General features: G+C 45.5%; 1 protein-coding gene across 3 annotated transcripts in view; it reads right to left on the bottom strand.

Moving 5' to 3' along the window:
- PLXNA4 (plexin A4) overlaps window positions 1-25,706 on the bottom strand; it is a 455,595-nt gene that overhangs the window by 203,581 nt on the left and 226,308 nt on the right. For 2 of the 3 annotated variants that reach the window (XM_040595348.1, XM_040595349.1), the window contains exon 4: window positions 25,391-25,522. In XM_040595348.1, coding sequence (XP_040451282.1) covers window positions 25,391-25,522 — 132 coding nt within the window. Of the gene's footprint in view, window positions 1-3,040; window positions 3,551-25,390; window positions 25,523-25,706 lie in introns of those variants that run through there. The other variant, XM_040595350.1, reaches the window with a different exon arrangement.

The following is a 25,706-nucleotide window of genomic DNA, read 5'->3' as shown; positions in this document are numbered from 1 at the left end:
AAGTTTGAAGAAAATCTCTGCCCCTCTTTACCCTTGTGGTCCAGCACCTTGGCTGTCAGTGGCATACCAAGAACTCAGTCCTTTCCTGCCCCAGTCAGAGGTAAAAGGAGGCCCAGGTGCATGCCACATGGTGCACTGTGGTTCTTCCTGCATGACTAGGGGGAGGATGGGAGGAACACCTAGAACCTCTGGCAGAAAACGTCAAGAGGAACTGGAGATTGTCCATGAGGGTTTTGGAGCTGAGAGTATGGAGGATCAGAAGCCCACTACACCCTGACTGAAAAAGAGAAACTAGCAGCAGATGAGGGGATTTGAGCTGCTTCAGAAGTTGTTGGTAAAGAAGCATATCTCCTCTCAGCACCATGATTGCCCGTGCTACACTGGACATTCAAAGGAAACATCCTCTTTACACACACAATACAAGCAGTACTACAAGGAGTAAAATGGGTAGTGTCAATCATGCAGGGAGCTCTAAAGGGGAAACTCAATTGCCCAGAAATCCTGGAAGAGACCATGGACCCACCAGAAGGCAGAGATTTTGGAACATTGCTTGAGGAGGTGGCTCATGCCCAAGAGGGCACATTTCTTAAAGCTCAGGTCAGCACCCTGGTTGCTAATGCATTTGTAATTGCACTGCACCTCCTGCCCCTGTGTGTAAATCATGCACCTGTGAGTCATCCCACTGAGGACTGTGGGACCATTTCTATGACCAAGCCCCAACATCAGCCAGGAACTTCACCAGGATGCAAACACCGATATTGCAACAGCGTTATAAGCACTGACATGCTTGCTAATATGGAGAGAGCAGAAAGCCACCTTTAGCCATGGCCACGTGGATCAAAGCCTTACAGCTTAAAACATGTGACATGGAGCAAGGTGTTAGCATGTAGGTGACCTTAGTTCCTCAACAGCTACAAGCTGGGAACATAACCCTGAATGTCACTTTTTTGGTACTTGTAAGACACATCCTCAGGATACATACACAGATTCATTCTTGTTTTCCTTTCCTTCTGTTTTTTCCCTAGTGCCTCATCACGCAGTGTAACGTAAGGCCAGTATAGTCATGTGTCTTGTGGTTAGACACGGATATGTATGTACAGCACCCCCTATCCTGTATATTCACCTATATGTGCACAGTAAGCAAAACTATAATGTGCTAATTATGGAAACGCACAAGACCATATTTTTATGGTCAATTACATAAACCCCACACATTTATACTGTATGCCTATGTATATACAAAGAGGACACAGTTCATCTGGAGTATTTTAAATGCCTTTTCAGGATGAAAAGAAAAGTTCTCCAGGAACTCTGCTGACAACCAGTGATCAGTCCTATTTTGAAGAGAGGTGTCATGAATCCATCACTTGTGTTGCATTATAAAGGGAAACTGCACATCTAAGATCTCTTTTTTACGCACATGCAGCAAGCATGTGCACATAGAAAGAAACTGTTTCTCTTTTATCCTGTTTCTTGCCTTCATGTATACATGCTCTTACATGTATGCATATACACACAGAGAGACTTTGTGGATTCACTCAAGAAAATACAGAAACAATGAGAAACAGTATAGAGAAGATGTCCAGGTTCCCACGTGCTGCCTGGCCTAGCTAAGGTCCAGCAAGCAGTGTAGTAAACAGCAATTTAATTGGAATAAATTATTTATTAGTTATTAAGGGCTTTTTCCTTGAAGCTCATAAAGGCAACAATGAAAAATTACTCCAGAATTTATTCATTCTGCATGCTGGGAGAAACATTGTGTGTCTGCATATATACACAGATATAAAGCAGACCATGCTGTGATCTTATATATTTACGAACAGACTGCAAGTTAATGTGCACCACAGAAATAAGCAGAACACCATAAAAATTAAAGGAGCAGTGCAGAAATCCAGTATCTTTGTGGTCACATAAAAAGACAGAGGTGTAGTTTGCTTTAGATACTATAGATGGCTGTTTACTTTCCACTTAACTAGGCTGAAGCTGATCTTTGCCAGATGATCAGTTCTATGCCTTCAGGCACTGAAATACATTACTAGACTCAGGCCACTGCCCTGGACTGCGACAGCAAATACATATACATTGTGACTGGGGCTGTCCTGCAAGGTCTCTATGCAGTCAGCTTCAGTGAAGACCCCCAGATGCTCTTAATTTTTTATTGCAGTTTCCTTTCTGGCCACAATCCTAATATTGCCCAAAGGTTTCCAGTGGTCCCCTGCTGATTGGTAGCAACACCATGCTGGATATGCCAAAATCTCCACCATTTCAAAGTTATATTTCATTTTTTACTGCTCTCTTGCAGTTCATTGTTATTCCATTCATAGGCTATGCCTAGCCTTTCCATTGGACCCCTACCAAGACTTCACAGCACCTTGGAGGTTTCAGTCATGACACATAGATAATTTGCATTTTCCTTTCCTTCAGCCAGTAATTGAAGTTGAAGTCCATCTTCCACTGTTTCTAAATCCTTAGCACTTGATCTGAGGCCCTGTATTAGGTTTATCTCCATGCTACATAGAAGAACAACTTTATACATATAACTCCAGCTTTCAATAGATGATCCTTTGACATCTAGGGATCAGTGGAGGTTTTCCTCTAGTACAGCCAGTTCTTCGCAAAACCCTTTCCTAATAGCAGACATTTTTCTGGCTCTCCTAATATTCACATCAAAATAGTCACTGGGCTTTTGGATATATCACATCATGCATTTCCTACCATGATAACACCAACATATCTATATGGTGGAGAGCACTGACCTGTCTCAGGTGAACAACAGCTGCTGAACCATGTGCAGTCACACTGCCCAGGCAGTTAGAGAGGAATGTAAATAGCCCAGGAGGCAAATGAGACTTTTGGAGGAATGTCCTGATCTCTTCTGCAATCTGCCCATAAGAACCACACATAGAACTTCCACACCTCAGCTCATCCAGGGACCCATTCCCACAAATTTATTGTATCTTGATGTGCTTGATGCACTCTGACAATTAACACCACAAATGCCCTCGAAGGACTTTGCCATGGACCACAGTTTTTTCTAATTCCTCTGGAGTTCTTCATCAGCACTTTGGGCTCTGGGATCCCAAACCATATTTTCTACAGCAGTGATGTGGTTTGGGGCTTTTTTTGTGACTCTGAAGTGAGGGCTAAAATACTGTAGCTGGCTTTAATTGTTGGAGGATTAGCAGTAGTCATCCTGACACTCCTTGATGTCTCAGCCATGCCGTTAACTACAGGTGGGTCATCTTCACAGTCTGGGATCTACATCCCTGGAAGCTGTGTAGTCTCTTGTTCACCTCCTTTATGGAGTGGCTGGGAGCTTTTGTGGAGCCAGAACAAAATAAGGCGACAAGAAAATCTCAATGGCTGTAAGCAAGTACAACATGAGTTTGCTAGAGTATTCAGTCCAAAAACTGATTTAAACCTGAAGAAGTGATAGTAGTATGTGAATCTTCTTAGAATCCATTTCTGGTCATTCTTTGGATAGCAGTCCCCCAAACGATCTCTGTTCAGCCCACCTCAGATGCGCAGAGCAACCACCTAGGCAAGAAGGCTGTGGACAGAGAGAAATGAAGGACAGTGGAAACTGCTGCCCCCTCCCAAAGGGATGAGAACTACTTCCTTGGCGGGGAAATATATTTATTGCCCAGCAGAGGCAGGCCACATGCTGACACTGTGCCAGAATGACTGTGACAATTGACAACAACTTGGTCTCTGCTTTGGGAGGAAGTCTTGGACAAACATCTGAGGATGCTCCTTGGTGGCAGAGCAGCCAGTCCCAAGCATCTCTGTAAGGATCACAGGGGACATCCTGAGAAAAAAAAAAGCATGGACACTGGACACAAGCCAAGATCCCCTAGCTATGCTATAGAGGACACCCAAAGTAAGAATCACCTTTGCTCGCAGCCAACACAAATACCTCCTTACACCTGAGCTGCTTGGACTCCCTTCATAAGCACTGCAGTGATGCAGTTACTGCTGAGGGTTGTTCATGCTATCCTAAAGTTGAACCTGCAGGAAGCCATGTGTATTTTACTCTGAAAGGGACAATTTCTCTCCCACCAACAGCAGGTGTATGAATGATTTACCTAGGTGCAGAGAAACAAGCTACATATGGTAAATTAAGATGAATACCATTATTTCTGTCTGTATGAGTCTGCTCTACCTGCAGGTCATTAACAGACGAGCCTCCCATTCCAGAAGGATGGATGCACTGCCATGAAGCCACAGTGTCCCAGCTCCTGCGTCAGCTGCGTACCAGCAGTGATGGCCTACACTGAAGTCACCTTCTTTCTGCAGTGGTGGAAAGGAGGAAACCTTTCCTCTTGGACAGTATCTTCCATTAACATGGCTTGAAACTTGTTACCAACAAAAGCTCTGGGCTCCTAAACTTCTTGTGCCATGGAGCTTCCTTTCTTCCAAGGGAGATAAAGTGAGAACGAAACAGAACCTTTGAAATCTGGGTGTTGCACGAGTATTTTACAATGAACAGGTCCCTTGTAATATGCATATAACACACAGAGATAAATTTGGTGAGCTTGACCCTGGTGGTCTGTGCTTTGCTGAGTGAGGACAGGAACCACCACGACACAGTTTGCAGATTGCCCAAGCTTCAGTAGCCACTACTGCAGTCCATGAACTAAGGAATGTTGTTTAATACTGCTCGTTATTGTGAGAGGTTAGTTCAGGCCACCTTTCCTACTGTGGGAGCCAAGGCATGCAGGGGTAACTGCTTTATCCAATTTGCCTTAGAACATGAGTGGCTCAGCAGGGAATCAGACTCAGAAGAGCAGACCTCCCCTACTTCGTCCTTCTTGGGCGGTTTGGAAGGTGATAACATTAGGCAGAAGTTGAAAATGCTTCCTGCTGCCCTTTTGGCAGGGAATTCGCAGCTGCTGGTCTGCTGTGCTCCCCTCTCACCTATAACAGGTCTCCCTTCTCAGATACCTTCTCAGAGAGCTAAGTGATTGAGGGATGCCCCTTGGTGTGTTTGCAGCTTTGCCCTAGTCGTTTTATAGTCATTGGCTATTGCTCCATCTTTCTCAAAGGAAAACAGCATTAAAATAGCTTTCTATATTCCTTGAGTACCTTCCGTCATTCCTTGGCAGCAGTCATCCCTTCACGTCCTCTCAATGATGTCACTGACATCAAGCACAGGACCCCCCCAGTCCCAGCTCTCTGATGCACTTAATTAAAACAGAATCACTCAATAATTCTGTCGTGCTTTCCTGCGCATCTGGTCATTCACCTCTCATGTGCACAGGCAATTAATTTTTAGGTTGTCCGTACAAAGGGATTGAAACTAGAATATTAATTCCAGCACAGTGGGAGGAAAGAAGGAAGTTTTGCTGATGTGTTAGTCCACCTGCAGGGCTCTGCCCTCGGATGCCAAGTGCCCGTGATGCCTAAAGGCTTCCCAGAGTGTTGAAAGTTGGAAGGGAGGGAAGGTTTTTGAGATAAAACAGTTCCCCACTCCTGCCCAATTCCATTCATATTGTGGATAAATTAATAACCATATTCCTGCCTGGAAACCTCATCAAAACCAGTGGCCCAGGGTGCTACATAAAAATAAATGTCAGACCCTGCTGCAAAGAGCTGTATGTGGCCTTTAGTGACTTCTGCAGAATCACACAGAGATCATGTAGAAATCTCAGCACTAAAACTCCTGATTCATGGGCTAGAGCATATTCATTAGTTTATCCTCTTTCTCAACCTTTAAAAAAAAAAAAAAAGAAAAGAAAAGCTAGCAGTACAAAATAATCATTTTCCCCTGGCATTTATTGAAATGCCATTTGAATGAGACTAAACAATGCTTTATGTTCCTTTGGTTAACTGATATGGGCAAAAGTCCATAAGAAAGGAAAACTGCAACTCTGATCTAGTTAATGGATATTAGAGGTACGAAATGCTTTCAAATACACACAATTATTTTTATCTGCTAATTCAGAGGGTGAAAGCTTCTTTCTAGGAAATATGGTAATATATATTGATCAGAAAAATGAAGCTTCTCTACCAAACCCTGAGCATGATGCAAGGTTAAGGGGTTTTAATTAATGAAAAAGCTTTTTCATGAAATGATGCCACCACTCAAGGAAAGTATACACTATGACCTCCAGTTAAGTGGAGACACCTTTTAAATATGACACTGCTCATACGAGCATCACTCACTCTCTTTCTTGGCCAGATAAATATTGAACAAACCTGTTGCCAGACCATCCTTCCCTATTCTGCCCTGCTTGGGTGGTGGGTATCCACTGCTGAGGTGACCACCACAAAAAACTCAATCCCAGATATGGATGCCTTTCAGGCATGCCAAAGATCTGTGATGGCATCAACGAGTGGTCTAAGCATCTGGGTGGGACAAGATCATCACTGGGGAGTGAAGATCTACAAGATGTGCCCAAAAATCGCATCTCAGACAGCCCATGGTATCTACTGTCATAGAACAGAAGGTGAGGAGCTTAAGACCACGTGAACATGTACAAGTAGCGAGGTGGACCAGGAGCAGATCTGTAGATATAGAGGAGCTGGGGACCCAGTGTGCATGATATGTATGTTCCCAATGCTCACAATGCATACATTTCAGGAGGGTTATTTCAAGCTATACCCAGCTTTATCCCTCGAACTGAACACCTTTTATCATTGGCTGTGGTCCTGAAGCATGTCTGCTGGTTTAATCTGTTCAAAAAGAGTTTGGGTCATGCAGTCTGAGTCGTGAGATGAAAACAAAAGCCAGTAAGCAGGGACAACTGGGAAACTTCTTACAGAACTTTACTCCTGATCTGAATAAATCTCAAACAGCAATGCAGATGTACCCACAAGTCCTGTGCCTTTTACTCCTGAGAACAATTCCTTTGCATTTATGTCGAGACTCCTATAGTTATCAGACGTTTAAGCTGTCATTGGAATTAAACTACCTCTTCTTCTCCACCTAGATTTATTTTCTAACTCCTACCAACACAAACAGAAATATAAATTAGCCCTATCATTTATTTTGAAATCTGTCCAGCTTGCCTTGCAAATGGGAATATAATGAATTTCATCTTCAATCAGAAACAAGTGCTTTAATTGTTCAGTATATTAGTGATGCATTGTTTACACGATTATTCTTTTTTAGGAGGCACAGTCAACTTAGACTGAGTCCCATATGGATGGTAAACTGGCAAAATCTAACCTGCAGCAGTGGTTTTGCTACCTGAAAGGTAATATATTTACTTCCACTCCACCAGGATTCTTCTGCATTTCAGACCTGTACAGGACAGATGCTAAACTGCCCAAGACAGCAGAATTATCATGCCATAGGGGCAGAATGGAGTCTGCTGCAGAATTTAACTGCATAGCTTGAATACAGCGAGGCCTCACCACATCTGTCTTCTACTAAAAATATATGGCTACAGCCCTACCTAAAACCTGACACGCAGCTTCTTCACCTAGCAGGATAGACCAGTCCCACTCAACTCAGCTCACAATGGAGTGACAGGAATGTTCTGCCATAATTTCCAGTGGAAAGAAGAACCCTTGTCATGCAAAATTGCTGGTATGTTTGCATTTATTGCAACGCTTCCACTGCAGTTGTTACTGGTGGTATCTGAGCACCTAAGTTTTGGCTGCACATATTCCTTAGCAGAACCATGGAAAGCCGAGTGGAAAGGGATTGCTCTGTGCTGACAGCCATTACCCCCAGGCTCAGGTACAGGGCTCAGGTGCACTGCTGAGCTGTGAGGGGTGCACCCCTCAGAAAGTCTCATTAAGAAAGGGAGAAGACAGCCCTCCAAAAGGAACGCTTCCTTCTAATTGCATGTTTTTATCTTGCTTCTGATACTGTGCAATGAGTTTGGGAGAGGCCAGCAGAGTCCAATGGAAATTCAGAGAAAAGCAACATTATCCACTGAAATGTCAGACAAATATCGACTTCTCCACAAAAGGCTTAGTCAGATGCCTTGGGAGAGTCAATATTTGGTGGAGAGCATTAAAATTTCACAGGCCCCTGGCCAAGGTGACTTTCTACAAGTAGGGCTGATCTCTCTCACAGTAAATCTGCCCACCAAGCCTGCCACATGTGAGCAGAGGCAGTCCAGCTTTCAGCAGCCCCTGGTCTCCCCCGACTGACAGCGAAGCAACATTCAAAATCCTCCTGCCTGGGGGAGGTGTCTAAGGAACAAGTCCAAGGTCCCGATAAATCCATAGCAAAGGTGGAAAAGAAAGGGCAAGTCCAGACACCATGATGATGGGCACTTCATAAACACAGCTGACAGGTCAGAGAGATTGGTAGACAGATTTCTGGCATTTTAGCCCACGAACACATGCTCTGTAAAAGCTAGACTCACTTCCAGCTGCAGTAACAGGGAGATTTCATGCTCTGTGGGAACTGTCAGTCCCCAAAAGCTTTCAGAAGCTCATGAGTGCATTTCTTGTGCTTTCTACCCCATTATGCAGATGCCTTAAAGTAAATGTAAATCACATCAAGACTAATTGTAAAGGGCTTTGGCTTCGAGAAGAAGCAAAGTGCTCTGAGATGGCTGCTGATGGTCCAGTGGCCGCACGTCTTTGCCCTCTTCCCCTCTCACTCCACACCCTGTCTCCACTCATCCACACATCGTGATGCCCTGAGCTCTCACAGACAAGGCCAGCAGGGCTCACTGGGTTAATTAAATCAGTGTCGTTTGCTGTCTGGAGCTCAAGTGACAAATGCATTCCCAACCTTGCCCCTTCTGAGTGAAGGGTGGTTTGTGAAGCGTGACGGTGGTTCAGGACTCCTGGACTCTGTGCTCACACGTCTCACCCAGATGAAAGCATTGCAGCCCAGTGATCTGGTTTCCCCCCTCTTGGTCACTGGGACAGAAAGCACCAGCACGGTGTCAGTGCAATAAGCGCATTTTCACTCTGCTTTAAGACTCCCCTTTTCCTGCTTCCCTTCGTGGTCTGTCATTGGGGAATTAGATGTCAGGAGATGCTTGGAAAGACTGAAAGGGACAGTTCCCCTCCTCCCCACTCAGGCTGTGAATGTGAGGCTAATTTTATTAGCCCAGCCACTCCATTATCCAAATAACCCCTTGCCAGCCTCCCACTGCATTTGCAGATGCATTAGTGTAATGGTACTCTGCACTGCCAAACACATGCTGCCTTCCATACCAGGTGGGTTTCCCAGGCAGATAAGGTGATTCTTCTGGTTTTGTGTGTGTGTATACATATATATATATATATATAAAATATCTATAAAGGTGTATACTAGAGCACCCAAACATGTCAGTAACTTCAGAAGATTTTGAGCATACAGAGGGTTACAGAGCAACGCTCCTGTTTTGTAACACCCTTTGAGGTCCTACGTAAGCATGGATATATATTTACAAGGTACCGCATGTTGGTTCATCATACGACAGGTAAACTATACACTTTACCATTTGTGAATGTTTACAGTGAGACAAAAATAAGCCTGATTCCCTGCCTCCTGTCTTCTCTACTTTGAGGTTCGCAGAAATCTGTCTAACCCATGCAGGTGGTGGCTTTCTTACGTTAGCGCAATGCTGCCTCCTCTTTTAAGCTGGAGGAGGAGGGATGTAACTTGGAGGAGTGCCAGGGAATGTATTTGTGGGCTTTTCTTTTGCCCTGTGACCTGGCATGAACATTACAGCAGATTCACATATGTTCAGTAGTCCATTTTCTGTGTGTCCTTTATATGATGAACTCATGCATCAACCTTCCAGTCACCTACATCATCTCACAGCAAACCTGTTGCATAATGGGGTAAAGATGCAAGAGGGCTCCTGTCATAAGAGCAACTCATTCCCCCCCAGCCTGCTCCCAGTCCAACCCAAAAGAGAGGGCAGTTAGTTAGGAAAATGCAATAGCCTTTTATAAAATCTTTTAAATCACTAAGGAGCCAGCAAATAACTAAATCAGGTCTGTGTCATCCATGACCATTCTCACAGCTGAAAGAAGAAAGAGCAACATCCCAAGCTAAAAGCAAATCACAGATCCAGAACAAATATTTTTTTTCTACAAATGGAGCAGTAAATTCAGGGTGACTTTTCATGTGGTGAAATAATAATAATAAAAAAGTTAATATCTTGGAAAAGCAGGATGGCAGAAAAAAATAACAAATGCAAGTAAAAAAAATAATAAAATTGTCCCATTGAAATGCACAGGATATTTCCAGAGACCTGACCCAGCTAAGCAAGAAAATTTCATCCACCCAGTAAAGAAGCTTGTTATTTTTCTAGGACCCTGGGGTAAAACTGTCGATGCCAAAACCTACAAATAGTCCCTCTGCTTTAAGAAACAATGATTCAAAACTGCAGTTCTTTATCACATGAGAATTCTCCTTCCTCCTCCCAAATGGTTGTGTGAGGAAGCAAACAAAATTCAAACACATATATCAAATACAAATATTTCGGTATTTAAAAGATCTTTTTGCACTGCAACCATTACTCCTGTTCCTCTAGGTGAAAGAATAACACCGCAAAGCTGTTTGAGCACTGAAGGGGGGGGGGGAGGGGGGGCAGGGAGGGGGGGGGGGTTAGCTTGTGTGGGAGCAAGGAGAGCCTATGATATTTCCTACAAGTACTTTTATCCATTTAGCTTTGAAAATTAATGAAAATAAATGATCAGAAGGCAATAAATAGATCTGCAGCTACCCTCACGAAGGAATGCTGATACACTGTTTACACATCTAATGTTTGTTTTGAGACTCCGCAATCTCCGCAGGATGCTTCAGTGCATATGGTGTTGTCACTGTATTTCTTTTTCCATTTTAATTTATTGATCCAGGATGTAAAAGTATCCCTGAAGCCCTGGGTTGGTTTTAAGAAGTTCCCTTTGCTGGAAGGAGGTGACACACCTCAAGCAAGCCAGTCCTGAAGGAGCTTGGGCGCACAGGGGTGGGTGAACACCTGGCACCTTAAAGAGCAGCCGGAGACATCAGCGGGTTGTGCACCCTGGGGGTCCCCCATGGAGACGCCGATTCCCGCTGCATTAGCAAACGGAGAGCCTTCATGCCATGAGAGCTGCAACAGGTCAGTGACCTCCAAGGCTGTGATGACACTGTCAAATAAAACAGGCCAAGGACCTTTTCTAAAGCCTTGCTGGCAAACGGCAAGGTGTCTACATCCCTACATTTTCTTTTCTTCCCCCATCTCCTGAAGTTTGTTGATGTCTCCCTACTGCCCCAGGGACTAGCCCTGCCCTGGCATTCCCCTGTGTGAGGAACACTGCCTAGAGGAGTGCTGCCTGGCACAGGGTAAACCCATGGCAGGAACCGTGCTAATATTGCCATGGTGCTGCTGGTGGTGTTCAGTGTTTGAGCCTGTGCCTGCCCTGTTTACCTGGTGGTTTCACTAGCCCAGGAGTTGGGCACATGGAGGCAAGCAGAGGACAGCCTCCCCTGGTGTCACTGCTCTTGGGGCAGCACCGCTGACAGGTCATGAAACATCAAGGCTGACTTTCCCAGCCCCTCCTAGACCTCTTACCACACACGCATGTCTTCCATCATGTCAACATGAGGTCCTTGTGGTCAGGCATGTGCTCAAGGTGGCTAACAAGCAGATATCCCTGAAGCACAGACAGGTATATCCAAGGACACCAGTGCATCCATGGACAGCCTTAACCAGAGGAGGCTGCTAGCTCAGCAACCCCACTGCACACAGCCAGCCTGCTCCAGCAGGCTGTGTGGGCTTTCCCCAAACACATACCCACTCTTCTCCTCTGTTACCCCTCTTTAGAAGATAGGCATCAGCTCTTAATCAATATTTTAAACATTTGATTGGGAGTACAAGCTAAAAACACTAAATGCTCAAGCTGACAGCTTGCAATAGCTCCTGTCCTGTGCAGTAGTACGGAGACTTTGAACCTACCTACACAAATCACCTAACACTGTGTTTGTATTACTCTGTAAAGGTCTTTCTGCACTGGAAAATTTAATGTGCATTACTCTCCAGTCCTAAGGCCAGTGAGTATAGAATAGCAGATGTACACATCATTAAACTCTCTTAGCCTGCAAATGGAGCAGCTGCAACCAAACTGCCTCTCAGAAGTGGTCACTGGCCATGGTCATCCCTGAACCATATCCAAGACTATCTGGAAGACAGCTTGCCAGCCCCACGATGAGGATGTGCCAAGCGCCATCACACCATTTAACAGAGGAGATGATCCACCTCCAGTGCCTGGTCACACTCCCCAGCACTGGTACAGATGTAACCTAAAGTCCATGTGGCTACTAGTTCACTGCTTGCAGGAGTAAGAAAGCCATCAGAAAAAAAAAGGAAGAAAAAAGGGGGGTGGGTGGGGTGGGGGTAAGCAGGAACAGCAGATGAAGGTAACACCTCCTCCACTCCCAGGCCATTCCTGGTCCCATGTCACAGAATACCATCCTCCAAGGTACGCATGTAAGTGGTCCTGAGGTCCTGCTATGAACCAGGACAGCAAATTGGCCAGCTTTAAGCACAAATCAAACCAAGAAATTAATTTTAAATGGTTTCTTTTTTCAACTGTTATCAGTATAGAAGCACAAATGCAAGACCTGGGAAAGGCTATCACAAGCCCATAATGACATGGGAGATAAGGTATCATCAACCCACGACCTGAAAAAGACAACATTCTTCCAAACAGGGTCCACAGTTGCCTCCTTGGTGAGGCACAAAATGCTGGAATTTCAGATGAGGATCACAGAAGGTGTTTTTCTCTTTGCAAGCACACGGTTAAGATGGACTGTGCAGAGATTAGCTGGATTTCCCCAAAGATGCGAGCTCAACCTTGGGAAAGTGCTGAGTATAGGGTTAAGTAATTAGTGATGGATAGCATGTTCACCAAGTCCATTAGCTGGAAAGAAAAGCAAACCTGCAGCATTCTCAGCTGGAAAGAAAAGCAAACCTACAACACGCTTCACATTCCTTCCCTAGTTTTTCCTGCCTCCTGACAGCATCCCAGCAACCCCCTCGCAGCCCACACTACCGCCTGTCATGGGGCTCCTCTCAGCGCAGCTTCGCATCTCGTTGGGGACTGGCATTTCCAATCAATTAGACATGTCACTGCTGAATTTCTCTGCTAATTACTGAAGTTTATTATGTCTAAAGCCAGGTTAAACGCAGAATTCCTGAGGTCAAATGGGGTCACTCAGACAATCAGTTCCACATTTTCTGTAGCAAAAGAAACCCCCACAATCAGTCACTGCCAAGTGGTTGGTAATGACCAACCTGCCAGTTAATGGCCCGAGGTGAAAGTCTCAAGGATAGATAATGCTTTTTTTGGGGGGAGGGGGGGGGGGAGAGGGGTGTGGCAGAAGTGAAGTGGCAAAGAAAAAGGCCACTTTGGAGGCAATTATAGCACAGAAGCGTGAACCCACAACCCTTTCTTGCTGTCTTACTGTGGAAGGAGAATGGTTGCCTCTATGCATCAAGCAAGAGAGCAAGAGGCGCCTTCCTTTGCACTAATTTCTGGGTCTGACCCAGTTACTAAACGCCCTTTGGTTTCAATGGGGTTTCATAGTGGCCTCAAATGTGTCACTATGAAAGCAAGGTGCTCAGGGGTAAGGACAGATAGGCCCTAACTCGCCAGTTGCTTAAAAGTGTGCCGTGAGCTCTGCTACTTGCTTCTTCACCCCTCTTTGCCTAGCGATAGATGCGGTGGTTGTAAGAGGGTTGCAAGCCAAGGAGAGCCTGGGAGGGCTGTTCCTGAACAACAGAGCATACAGCTCCCTTCAGAAGGAAAAGAAAAACATCTCCCCATCTGTTCTGGAGACGAAAGGGTTTTCAAATCTCTCTTGGTTCATTCTGACACTGCATCCTGAGGGTAAAAGATGTGCTGTCCCTTACCAGGGTTTCGCTCGCAGCCGGCTGCAGCAGAGCATGAAACACTTCAGCCTAGACAGAGCACACGGGGAAGCTCAAAGTGCTCAGAGTTTGCAGTAGCAGCTGCCTGAAGCGCCTTGCCTAAATGTCAACACTGTTTTCAGAAACAATTACAGGGAATGCAAAAATAGCAATCAGGGAGTTACACACCTCTTCTCCATCCAACGGCTGGCAGATGATTCTATATCATGAGGAAGCCAAAAGAGGATCCCTCTAACTGCTGGCCCTTAAAACTCTCTATAAAAGATAACACTACACAGGCTTTTCTTCCCAGGGTTAAAGGCTTCAGAATGACCAGCAGTGAGGAGGAAAAACAGGCTCCCATGGATGCTCCTTCAGCTGGAGCGGTGCTGCAGAACCCTGACAATCCACATGGTTAAATTCTTCATGGTCTTTTGCATGGGTTTGGCTGTCCAAATTGCAGCCTCTCAGACGATGTGCGGGAATGTCTTGAGTTTATTGCCTGCTCAGTGTGGATGGAGCTACCCTCTTCTGGGAGAGTAAGAGAGCTGAGATCTGTGGGGACAGGCCACACTGCAGCATTTAGTTTCAGTGCCAGAGACTGTTCCCTGTTTTACTGCATTTATTAGTATAGCTGCTGGGGGAAAAGGATACTTCACCCTGATGGAGACTAGGTTAATGCAAACGTCTTCCTGTCTCCTTTGTGCCAGTGCTATGTGAATCCAACATTAATTATGTGAATTGCCCTGGAATTGATGCTCCATCAAAACACATTCTTGATGTGATGCTTGGAGGAAACACATGGGTTACCTTTGCTCTTTGGGGCAGAAAATACTGACACGTGAACTATAGAAGTGCTTGGAAGGTTCCTTCCAAAGAAAGCTTCCCAAATGATGTCATGGGAGCAGGGATATTGTACAAACACCATCTTCCATCCCCAAGAAATCCAAAGGGCTTTACAAGTTTGTAAATACATCACAAAGGCATCCATGGATCCAAAGAGAAGGGACACAAGAACAGGCATTTATGTAGGATTTCAGGACTAGTGGAAAAGAAGTGATTTCGTAAAGAAAAGTATTTCTAGGGAGTCAGTGATGCGAAAACTGCAGAGATTGAGACAAGACAGCAGAACTAAGCGTTTAAGGACCTTTTTTTCTAAAAGTCTGACTCTTATTCAGGCAATGACACATGGGGCATTTGGTAGTGAAATTGTCCTTTTCGTGTACAACATCCACAGAATGGGCAGGCAAACACCAACTGATCTATCCAATTAAATTTCTGCATTGATTTTTCTGTCCCTTCAAATCTTCCCAACCTCCCAAAACCACTGCCTTTGTTACATTTGTCATATAGACATAGCCACAGGTGCGTGCCCGAGCTCCAGGGAATATCATTACAGCACTGGGTGTCTTCCTGGGCTGCATTGTCCATCTATACAAGTGTCTAACCAGCCCAAGCCTACACTACAAACAAAAATACAGGTATAACCTATAAAATAGAGTACTGACCAACTGCTTAGTTTGCTGGTTCAAAATATCTTTCTACAGAAAAAGAAAAGGGGGTGGGAAGACAGACTAAATTAGGTCTCAAGGATTCCCATTACTTCCTCACCCAGTTAGGAAACAAAACAAGAAAATAATTTTCAGGGCACCTGAGTACACTCGCCTCCAATCACGATATGGAAAATCACAAAAGCTGGGAAAAACAAACAAACAAATCCAGAAAAAAACTGGAAAAAACTTTAAAATTCTTTTTTAACAGAGAAGAACATAAAAACCAGTAAGCCTTTCAAGCACAGGTCCTGAAATGGATTTAATTTTCCTGATCCTACTACACACATATGATGATCATGACTATATCAAGCAATATAAAGTGATGAAAGATATTTAACAGGGGCCTAAAGCAAGAAAGACTCAAAGCCATGAGTGCAGAAGACACAGCAAATTCTGGAGCATGTTAAAAAGTTCTCTGTGATTCTGACAACAAAAAGTCTATTGATCCCCACTAACAAGGAGCATGCTTAGGAGTTCAGAGGTACCACATGAAAAATAGAAAAGGCATTAGAAAATGATAACTGTGCACTTACAGCGTACACAAAAGCCCCAAGAGAGCAAATATTTGCTTCAGAGAAAGTAACAAGATACATAAGCCTGCAATGGAAACAACTTTTGAAGCATATTTAAAATGCAGTAATTAAGAGAACAGTCTCTGACAGTCACCGGGCACCGATCCGGGAAAACACTTAAGCATGTGTTAGATTTAAAAGCTTAAACCCAAGAGGTATGGAAGTGCCTGTACCTCTGAGCCAGGGTTTCTGTCTTGCCCAAACCCTCCCTCCCTGGGAGCGCCGGTGCCTGCCCGGGCTGGGCTGGAGTGGAATACCAAAGCAGGGGGATGGTTAACAACTGGTGCTTTCAAGTGACCTGCAATTGTGAGATCTGTGTGAGAGGAGGAGACCTGGCTGTCAGTGAGACTGGAGGAGACAGGTGTTTAATGGAGTCCCAGATTACAGATCTGCCAGGCTTCACATGCAATCACCAGCTTCTTAGGTTTCCTTTTTCTTCTCCCCTTCTTCTGGGTCTATTATAGGGTCAGGGGTTGGAGGGGGATGATGGCAGTGGTGGAGATTTTCAGATTTCCAGCTAAATTCCTTGAGCTGCCCTTAATTCTCTGACCTATTCCCAGCTGAAACCACAACCTACCAGTCTGGCAGGATTCAGGGAGACAGGAATGGATTTTTGTTTAAAAGAAGGGAAGCGATGCACTTAACTCCACAGGTCCACCTCGTTTTCCCCAAACAGCACAGTAGCTCCACTGAGCAGTCTGTGTTTGACTCAGAGAGGCCACACCACAGAGGAATGGCCCCACGATCAATAGTGCCAGATGACCTGCACATTGTGTGCCGGGCAGCGCTGTGCCCGGGGGACATGTCTGCAGGGCTTCCCACCCATCACCCGCTCCCGAGGATCGATAGTCCCTGCAGTTTCTCACCCCGGGAATGGCTCTACAAATGTTTTTTTGCATTTATGGGCATTGCTCACTCTTCCCTCTAGTCTTACTCTTTTTTTTTTTTCTTTTTTTCTTTTTAATTTCCTCTCCTCTGTGCAAGGCAGGGGGTAGCTCTTACTTTACAAAAGCAGAGCCCCATGGATTAGAAGGACCAATTTTCCCACTTAAAAAACACAGGCAATAGGAGAAAGGAGACCTGGTTAGACTGAATGATCCATCTCATTCCTCATGTCATCACTCCAGGCAACCCCCTACAACACCGTGTCCACCACACAGATACTTAAAGCAAGGAGTGCCAAAGACAAATTGAACCACCCTCTGCAGGAACACAGCACCTTTGAAAGCCTCTGTGCATCCTCCAGCTCCTGTACTGCTTCTTTGAGCAGCCTGTGGAGGAAGAATCCTGGCATGGGGATGACTCTGGCAAGCTCAGAGATGAATGCTGACATTAGGCATTGCTGAAGTTCAAGCCAAATGCAGATGCACAGATGGCAGTGTGAAAGCTGGAGTTCTACCCTCAAACACTGGATACATAGAAGAGGGCATAACTGCAGAGTTCAGGCACAAATATACCGTCACTGTGACTGAACATAGGTCTTTTAATCAGAAAGACTGTATCAGGCACTAAACTGTGTTAATGTATTTGTACAAATATAAGTGCACCCCCAGTGCTGGCCCAGGGGTGACTGGGAGGTTCAGCCCTGATGTGCTACTTAGTCACAGGCATATGGCATGACCAAGGATGTGTCTCAGCCTCCTCTGCTCATTAGCAGCAAAATTTCACCAGCAGTGCTCCAACCCAGAGGACAGTTACATGAATTCATGTCTTGCCAGCATGCAGTGTTTAGACTCTGTCCATGGCTAAGATACTTGTGTTCAAAGTACTTGAGCAGTTGCACTGATACACTCCATCCCACCCGCACCCCCCACCCCCACCCCCCGCTGGATCCCAGTGAATAACGCAGTGTGCTTGCAGAGAAGTCATTTCTCTGGGATGGGGCAGGTCTGGAAAAGACAGGATTCTGGCACAGGTAAGCAAGGCCAAGCATGAAGCACAAGGACACCGACCTGCATTTTGTATTAAAACTTCCCTCAGGTGAAAGACTGCCAAACTGCTCCCAGCTAGTCCCCTCCACACAGCTTGGGCTTGTCAACATTCCTCTAGGTGGGATCAAGAAAGCTATAACTTGGTGTCACTTACAGGATGGCTGCAAAGAGAACAATTATTCTCTCAAGAAGCATTTCCCTCTCCAATACATGCAGCAGAACTCAGACTAAATGCCTGATGGTAACACAGAAAAAGTCCCTCTGAACTTTGGGATTCAGCAAAGCTTTCGAGCTTCCATCAGGGCATGCACACCAGCCTCAGGTGTCAGGACAAGAACGGAGTTTTCACTGGGCAGTGGCAGGAATTGTGGAGAGCTCCAAAAGAGGTCCTGATCCTGGGAAATATCTTCTGTAGCTTCAGGACACAGGAAGTTACAGTGGTTTGCCCATAGCTGTACAAGGATGCTGTGAGCAAGGCAGGGTGTGAGTCTAGGTCTACCAAATCCTGGACTGTCTGTCAGCTGCAAACCTTTCCTCCTTTCCAGCACACTTAGCATAGTACTTGCTTTAGGGCGAAGCAGGGCACTTGAATACAGCATCAAACTGGCTTACAAAAGCATTTCCAAAGCATAAAAAGAGCTTAATCTAAGTGTGAAAAGCCCAAGGCTGAGAGACAGTGGGAGATGAAATTCCAGATGCCCATGCATCTCATGGGATGGAGACAGCCCCTGGTGAGATTTCTTCCCTTGCCATAAACGCCTCATCTGGGACACCTCCAAGACCTTCAGTTGGTTCCTCACCTTCCCAACCCAGCTTCTGGAGTTTTTTACATCCCTGCTGGAATACACAACCAACCCAGCAGGAGGTTAAGGGACTCCCTACACCCTTAAGTATCCCGCAGCTGCTGACTCCTAGGATACCCATGTGCTAGCAGCAAATGAGATAAAATTGAGCTAAATTATGACTTTTTGCAATAATATGCCTTTTGCTGATAAAGAATTATTTCAAAAGAGTCAGCAGCACAATGTGCTGCAGTTTTGCTGGTGGGCCAAATCGCTTTTATCATTCTTGGCTGAGAAACATAGGCAACTCACACAATGCCTTTTCCAGCCTCAGCTGAGCATCCATCCATGCAGGATTTTCCATCCAGGCAGTCATTTCTCAGAAGGCATCTGACCTTATTTAACAGGCCCTTAATTGGGTGAAAGCAAATGCAAGGGAGAGCGGAATTCAGCCTCCTGATATTGCTGAGGGTAATCAGTGGTATTTTAGGGACAAGGAAGAACAGTCAAAAAGAACAAAAGCTGCCTTTGCTGCCAACTGGGATTACACTCATTGCTTGGTAGTGACTGGCTGAACTCCACCAGCTCTTCTTCCCTATCTGTTTTGTGCAGGACTGCCCAAGAGCAGGGCAGCTGGGCAACAAAATGGGCACTTTGGAGTCCTCTTCTTCTGAGGACTTAAAGAGCCTAATGTGACACATCTTTGCAAAGACAGTGTGCATTTCAGCTCCACTTAGGACTCATAGAAGCTCTGATGACCCTGAGCTTACCAGGGATGTTAGTCTGGTTTAGGAGCACCCAGCTACTCCAAGGAAAAGACTGTGCTGTCAATACCGTTCCTTCCTGGCTTTCAGGAGCTGAACAGTGGAGCCCTGCAGAAGACCTGACCATCTCCAATGGGTGGAAGCGCACAGCGTGGTTACCTTTCACACTACACACAGTAGCCCCTTCTACAGGTTGACAGGCAATACGCCAAAAGCGTACAAGACAGAAGAATCAAATGATAGAAATCTGCAACAGCAATGCCAAGATTTACAGCTTATGGGTGTCTCTGCTGCTGCATTTAAATCCCCAGGTCAAAAAGTCACACCTATTAGACAATCTCAGCTTTCCATTTTCAAACAAGATCATTTTTGTCTTTTCTGTTTCTAGACCAATGATGAAAAACATGGTCTGCACACAACCTGATGGCTAACGAACAAACAAATGCAAATTAAAAGGAAAAACTCCTGAGTTATTTTTAAAACTTGTCATCTAGAGCCAGTGTTTCTGGGGACAGCCTCAAACTGACAATCCCCTGGAAACAGCCACTCCAAACCTAGCATTAATGTTAATTGAAATCTTGTGCAAAGACCGCATTTGAAGAAATTAAGCTATAATTAAGTAGTTATTAATGATTGCTTTAACTAATTGATATGATAACATAAGCAGCAGACAAGATTTTAATCAGTGGTCATGAAATCAGAAGTAAACTAGCCAGTCACCACCTCTTCTTTTGCAGCTAATTTGCACACAATAATTCTGTTGCACATGGTGACTCAGCGGCAAAGGGAAGAAGAATAAATCTCAAGAGACAAATGGGTATAAGCCTTCCCTGTTTTAATGAGAAACAGACACAGAAAGGCCAAAAAGACCCTGTCAACATGATTTGCAATACTGTTACTTAATTCTTACCAAATGTTGTTTCTGCCATGCTTTAGTTAAGTACATATTTATTTGATATTTCATTGGCAAGGTTTAAAAGAGCTCCCAAAATACCTATCTGCTTCTGCTATGCATGACCCTACCAGTCTCACCTTCAACACACGGTAATGGTTTTAGGGAATGATAGCACTGCACAGACACGATTTATTCTCTGATCATGGGTGACTTTCTGCCAGTTTACAGGGAAGAAGCACAACTTCCCGCTGGAGCATGGAGCTGACTCACCTGCACAAAAAAAATCTGCCTGCACAGAGAGGGACAGCAAATCTCCTTCCTTGAGTCAAAAGTAGGGTTACTCATACACTGACTGCAGAACAGAGTCTTCCTTAGCCATTAGTAGACCAAAAGTGGGAGGCAGCTCAAAGCCTTGGGATTTTAATAATACAAAGTTGGGTCCTCTTGCTGTTTGCCTTCTGGGCTTTGAGCCTTTAAGTTCATTTTCTCTACCTCTTTCCTTTGATGCCTCTATATCAAAGGTAAGAGCTGATATTCTCATGTCTTGGAGTTGCTTCCAGGTGCTGTGTTAGCTATGCAAAACCCACCTAGCACTGGGAGAGACCCAGGAGTCCTGCATGCTGAAACAGATCTATTTAGGGGGTGATGGAAGTGACCTTCCAAATGATAGTCCAAAGCCACAATTAGAAAATGAGCATCCTGCACCTCCTGGCATGTAGAGCTGGGCTGCATGGGCATGCTAACACTTAAGCATCAAAGAAGCAAGGAGACATGGTCAGCCAGCAGCATGGGGACAGCTGGAAGAGGAGAAAGCAAAGGAACAGAGATGCCAGGAGTGGAGGAGTGACAGAAAAGCAAGTGCAAGTTTGCAAATGAAAGGACAGGGCCATAAAGAGGGATGGGATCTTCGAGCAAGGCAGGGGGAGTGAGAAAGGGGTGAAAGAAGCATTCAGTCCCTGCAGAGAGCTCCAGTGAGCTGGTAGGCTCAGGCTTCTTAACTGAGAGGAGAAAGAGGTTCAGAGAGAGGGGCCTGAAGAGGCATGTGCATGTGTGATGAGGGGCAGAGGAAATGCGGAGACGCTGCAGGGCTCCTTCCCCTGCTCCTCCAGCAGCATTTCCCATCTGGTCCTTATCCCCTTAGATCAGCATGTGAGGCAGAGGGCTCCTCGGTGTCTGCACACCAGAAACAAAAGAAGGAAAACAAAACATCCCAAGCCTCCAATGTACCGATATCCCTGTGACCCCCCGGGAACATCTCAACACAGGGACAAGCGCCTTTCAGGCAGGTAAGTGAGGAAGTGACACCCGGAGCAACCCTTTCCCTGACTTTGCCACGCAAGACCCCCCGTTGTTCAGTGGGAAACACCATCCGGCTTGTACCTTGCTCAGACCCTTTGGGAAGGCTGGGGCTAAATGGCAGGTCTCCTGACAAATCGTGACAGATCCCGTGCACGCACCAACCCTTCCCTGCTCTGTCAACAGGGACTTGAAACACGTTTGCACTTGAAACACACATACGCCCACAGCTTTGTGAAATGATGGGGCCTTTGTATAGCGTGTCTCTGGGTTTCAGTGACAAATCTTTCTGTCTCTCTCATTCAATCAATCTCACTATAAAATATGTATTTATATATAATGGAGCACCTCTGATGGTGAAAGCTGTCGCATCTTGCTCCTGAGAGCATGGCACGTCTGATAGCACCGACAAGTCCTGCCTGTCATCTCTTGGCGTTTGGAGTTGCTGCAAGGGAGGACTTGTTTCAGCCACAGCCTGCAGGGCTGAGCTGAGTTCCCCATTCCCCTTGCAACCCGAGGAGTTCAGCTGCAGATGAAAACCCCCGTGTGCAACCCCAAGGAGTCCCCAGTGTGCTGAGGAAAGTGGTCCCATGGAGACGTTGACCTTAAGAAGATCAGGGTTTTTTGTTTTGTTTTTTTGGCAGCACAAGAAAGCCTCTTCTTGTAGCCAGATTTGTAGTGACAGCACTTTGAAGGTGTGTCAAGGTAAAGGGTGCCTTGCCGAGCTGAGTCCAAATGCCTCATTGCAGAACAGTTTGGGGCATGGCATGAGCAATAACTGCTGGGACTGGCAGAGCCATGATAGGACTGGGACAAGCTGGAAAAATCAGCTTTACCTTTGGGGCTTCCATTCCTGTTGAGGACTGGTGAGCAATGGAGCCAAGCCTGGCAAAACTGCTTTTAATGGAGCAGCAACACCCCCAACAGAACCACTCTTACCTCTGAGACACAGCCAGGGTTGAGCCCAGCAGATGGAGGGAGGAGAAACCTCCTCCTTCCCGAGGGATAGGACCAGCCCTAGTGTCTGCTTGCCTTTGGAAAGGTCAGGTCAAGCTATGATCCTCATCTCCACAGACCTCACAATACCAGGGGTTTTCTGGGGACAGTGAAAACCTCTGATAAGTCAGATCTTCATCCATTTACGAAAAAAACTGTACGACATGGCTTGCACAGTGGATGGGATATACGGTCCCCAAGGCCAGCCTGCACTCTTCCACGCTGCTCATAGTCCTGCTTCAACAAAGGCAAACCCCTGAGCTGTTAATTCATGCGAGCACTTGAAGTGCATTATATCATGAGCGCACAGATAGCGACTGTATTGCTGTGATGGCAGCACTGTCATTCACTTTGCTTGCTATGCGGCAGATAACATCAGCGATGGGCAAAGGCTTCTGTAGTGATGAGTGTTTCACAAAATCAGATCAGATTTTAAATAATAACAGTCCATGCCCTTTTCACTAACCTCTTTCATACAGACACCCTTAAGCTTCAAAGACAGGTGGGAGGAGATGATTGAATAAATCACAGGGGACTCAAGGCTCCTGATGTCTCTGTAGGGCTCCATCAACAACTTGTGCTCCTAAAAAACCAACCTGCCTGAGCTTGTGCTTCAGAACAGCCAACCACAAAAGGAATCTGCTTATGTTTTAATGGTCATGGAAGTGCAAGTAGTCAACAGACGAGCAAGAAAATATTCTTGGAAGTTTCCAGAGGAAAAACAAATTACTTGTCTTGTTCCAGATTTAATTTTTAAAGAAATGAGTGAATGAACAATGCTGTCCCATTGCCCTTTCCTAGACAGAATCAAGACAGCTCCTGGGTGTTATGAGACCACCCAGCCCAAGGCAGTCAAATGTCTTGTCTCTGCAGGGTTGTCTATGCAGGGTTGTACAAAGCCAATGGTGGTATCTGAGGTGACCTGTTGCCAAATAGCCCTGCACACAAAAGGGACGCTGAGCAAATCTGAAGTCACTGAATTGATTATTGGCATATTGCCATGCTCAAGGGTTTGATCATGCAAGGACCCCCATTCCCATACTCAAAGGAAAAAGGACCGACAGAGTAAAAGGATGAGAAAAAGGACTGGTGTCTTGACCAAAGTCTCACAGGAGCCTGAAAGCATCACCTGCCTCCAGCTTCCCACTCCAACCCACAGGTGACTGGGACTATCTTCACTTCAGCACTGGAGGTGACATCCCATCCTTACCTAGCACAGAGCAGATGAGAAAGCAATCCCAGCTCTGTCAAACACCCTTTCTCCTGAGTTATTGTCACTTTGCAGCCTCTTTAACAAAGACAAATGCACAGAGTGGCTCCCTTCCCCACTCCAAGTTTTAGGTATAAATATCCATAGCTTAAGGAGAAGGTCAGAGACATCACAGAGGCACAAAATCTTTAAAATGAAATAGTTCAAGCAGAAGAAATGACAGTCATAGACTGGAAACTATAACCTCTATACTTTGCTGGGGGAGAAGGATAGCCAGCTTGCTACAATGCAGCTCCTGGACCACAGCAGCCCTGCTAAACACCTCCCTCCAAAACCTGCATGTATTCATGCCTTGTGGGCCAGGAGAAGACTCCTTTTAGCTTAGGTAAAGGATAATAATTTCAGTGTTAGCCATAACTTGGAAAACAGCCACCCGAAGAGCATATGAGGAGGGTCTATAAGATCATGGCAGGTGAAGAGGAAACAAATTTTCACTGTTGCATTTTTAAGGCAGGAATTTGTGGGTGGTAAAACTACCACGAGGGTGTCTGAGAGGAGGTGTCACATCTCCATTCTCAAGACTACTGACTGTTGAGCACTGTCAAAGGATCACAGCACACCACATACAACATCTAGGGTGGATCTTGGTGTTAGGGCACTGGGCAATACTGGGAGGAAATCACACTGCTCTGGAAGTGCTACTGGAACATGTAGGCATTCTCCGGGCATGAAGGCAATAAGAAGTATATCAAGTGGGTGTTTTATGTTTGGTGCCACTTACATGATCCAAGGTCAGGTGGGTAATACTTGCTCAAGGAATCATTGAACACTGTAGGGCACCTGCCATCACCCTACCACAATGCCTTATTGCTCCCTTTTTTTTCTGCAGACCTAAAGCTCCTCATTAGCGTGCATGAATCGACCAGGTACAATCATTCAAGTAACCCTGCATGTCCACAAGACTAATTATATACAATGGATTTCTTCAGGCAAAAGAAGTTCCTCCTCTACCCACCCCAAGCAGCAAACTTCTCCAGGCCAAACACTTTGCTGAATTCAGCCAGACTTCCACATTGAACACCCAGACTGGTCCTTTCCTGGAGTCTGGCTGTTAGTATTTTCAGTAATAATACTAATATCACAACAGGAAGATCACGCTAAACTTGGCCTGCACCGTGGCAGGCAGCATCCTATACTCTTGATCACTATGTCTCAAAGAGGCTTTAATGATTCAGCATTACACTTACCCATGTCTGTGGCAGATGTACCCACAGTTTGAATGGGGGTGGAGAGCAATGTGGTATGCAGCAGATGCAGTAGCAACTCCTCGTCATGTAGCCGGTAGGACGCGTACTGCATTAAGCGATGCTGGGGGTGGTTTCTGCCCCCTTAGTTCTCTGACCCTGCCCCTCAAATATTGCATCAGTCTATAAATCCAATGGTTTCTAAGCACAGAAAGTTATGAGAACAACAACAGAGCACATCTTTGTAGTAACTGTGTTCACTATCAGAACTTCATGTGCAATTGTGACGTCCATAGCATGATCAAGGTAAAAGCTTTTAGAGCACCATGGACTGACAGAGTTTCTTACCTGCTTCTCAGACATGATGTAGAGGTGCTCATGATCCACTGAGAAGGCCATATCCCGTAATATGGGGCCAGTATCCACCACCTGCACAATCTCATACTCCAGTGTGTTCTTGGTAGTGCCATCCACACGGATCTGCAGGGCAAACAAAAAAGTAGGGAGAGAACATGAGTACTTTTCCTCCTCCCATGGAGACTGTAGGATAATCATTGAAGAAATGTATTCTGGTCCAGGTCTTTTGGACAACCACCACTGTCATCGCAAAGTGAACTTTCATCCTGCCTCCTGACTTCAATGATAAAGTGGATTTAACAGCTTC

The sequence above is a fragment of the Falco naumanni genome, chromosome 5 (assembly GCF_017639655.2).
Source record: "Falco naumanni isolate bFalNau1 chromosome 5, bFalNau1.pat, whole genome shotgun sequence".
NCBI lineage: Eukaryota > Metazoa > Chordata > Aves > Falconiformes > Falconidae > Falco > Falco naumanni.
Note: the sequence above shows the minus strand (reverse complement) of the source record. Positions and strands in the feature narration are given on the sequence as shown.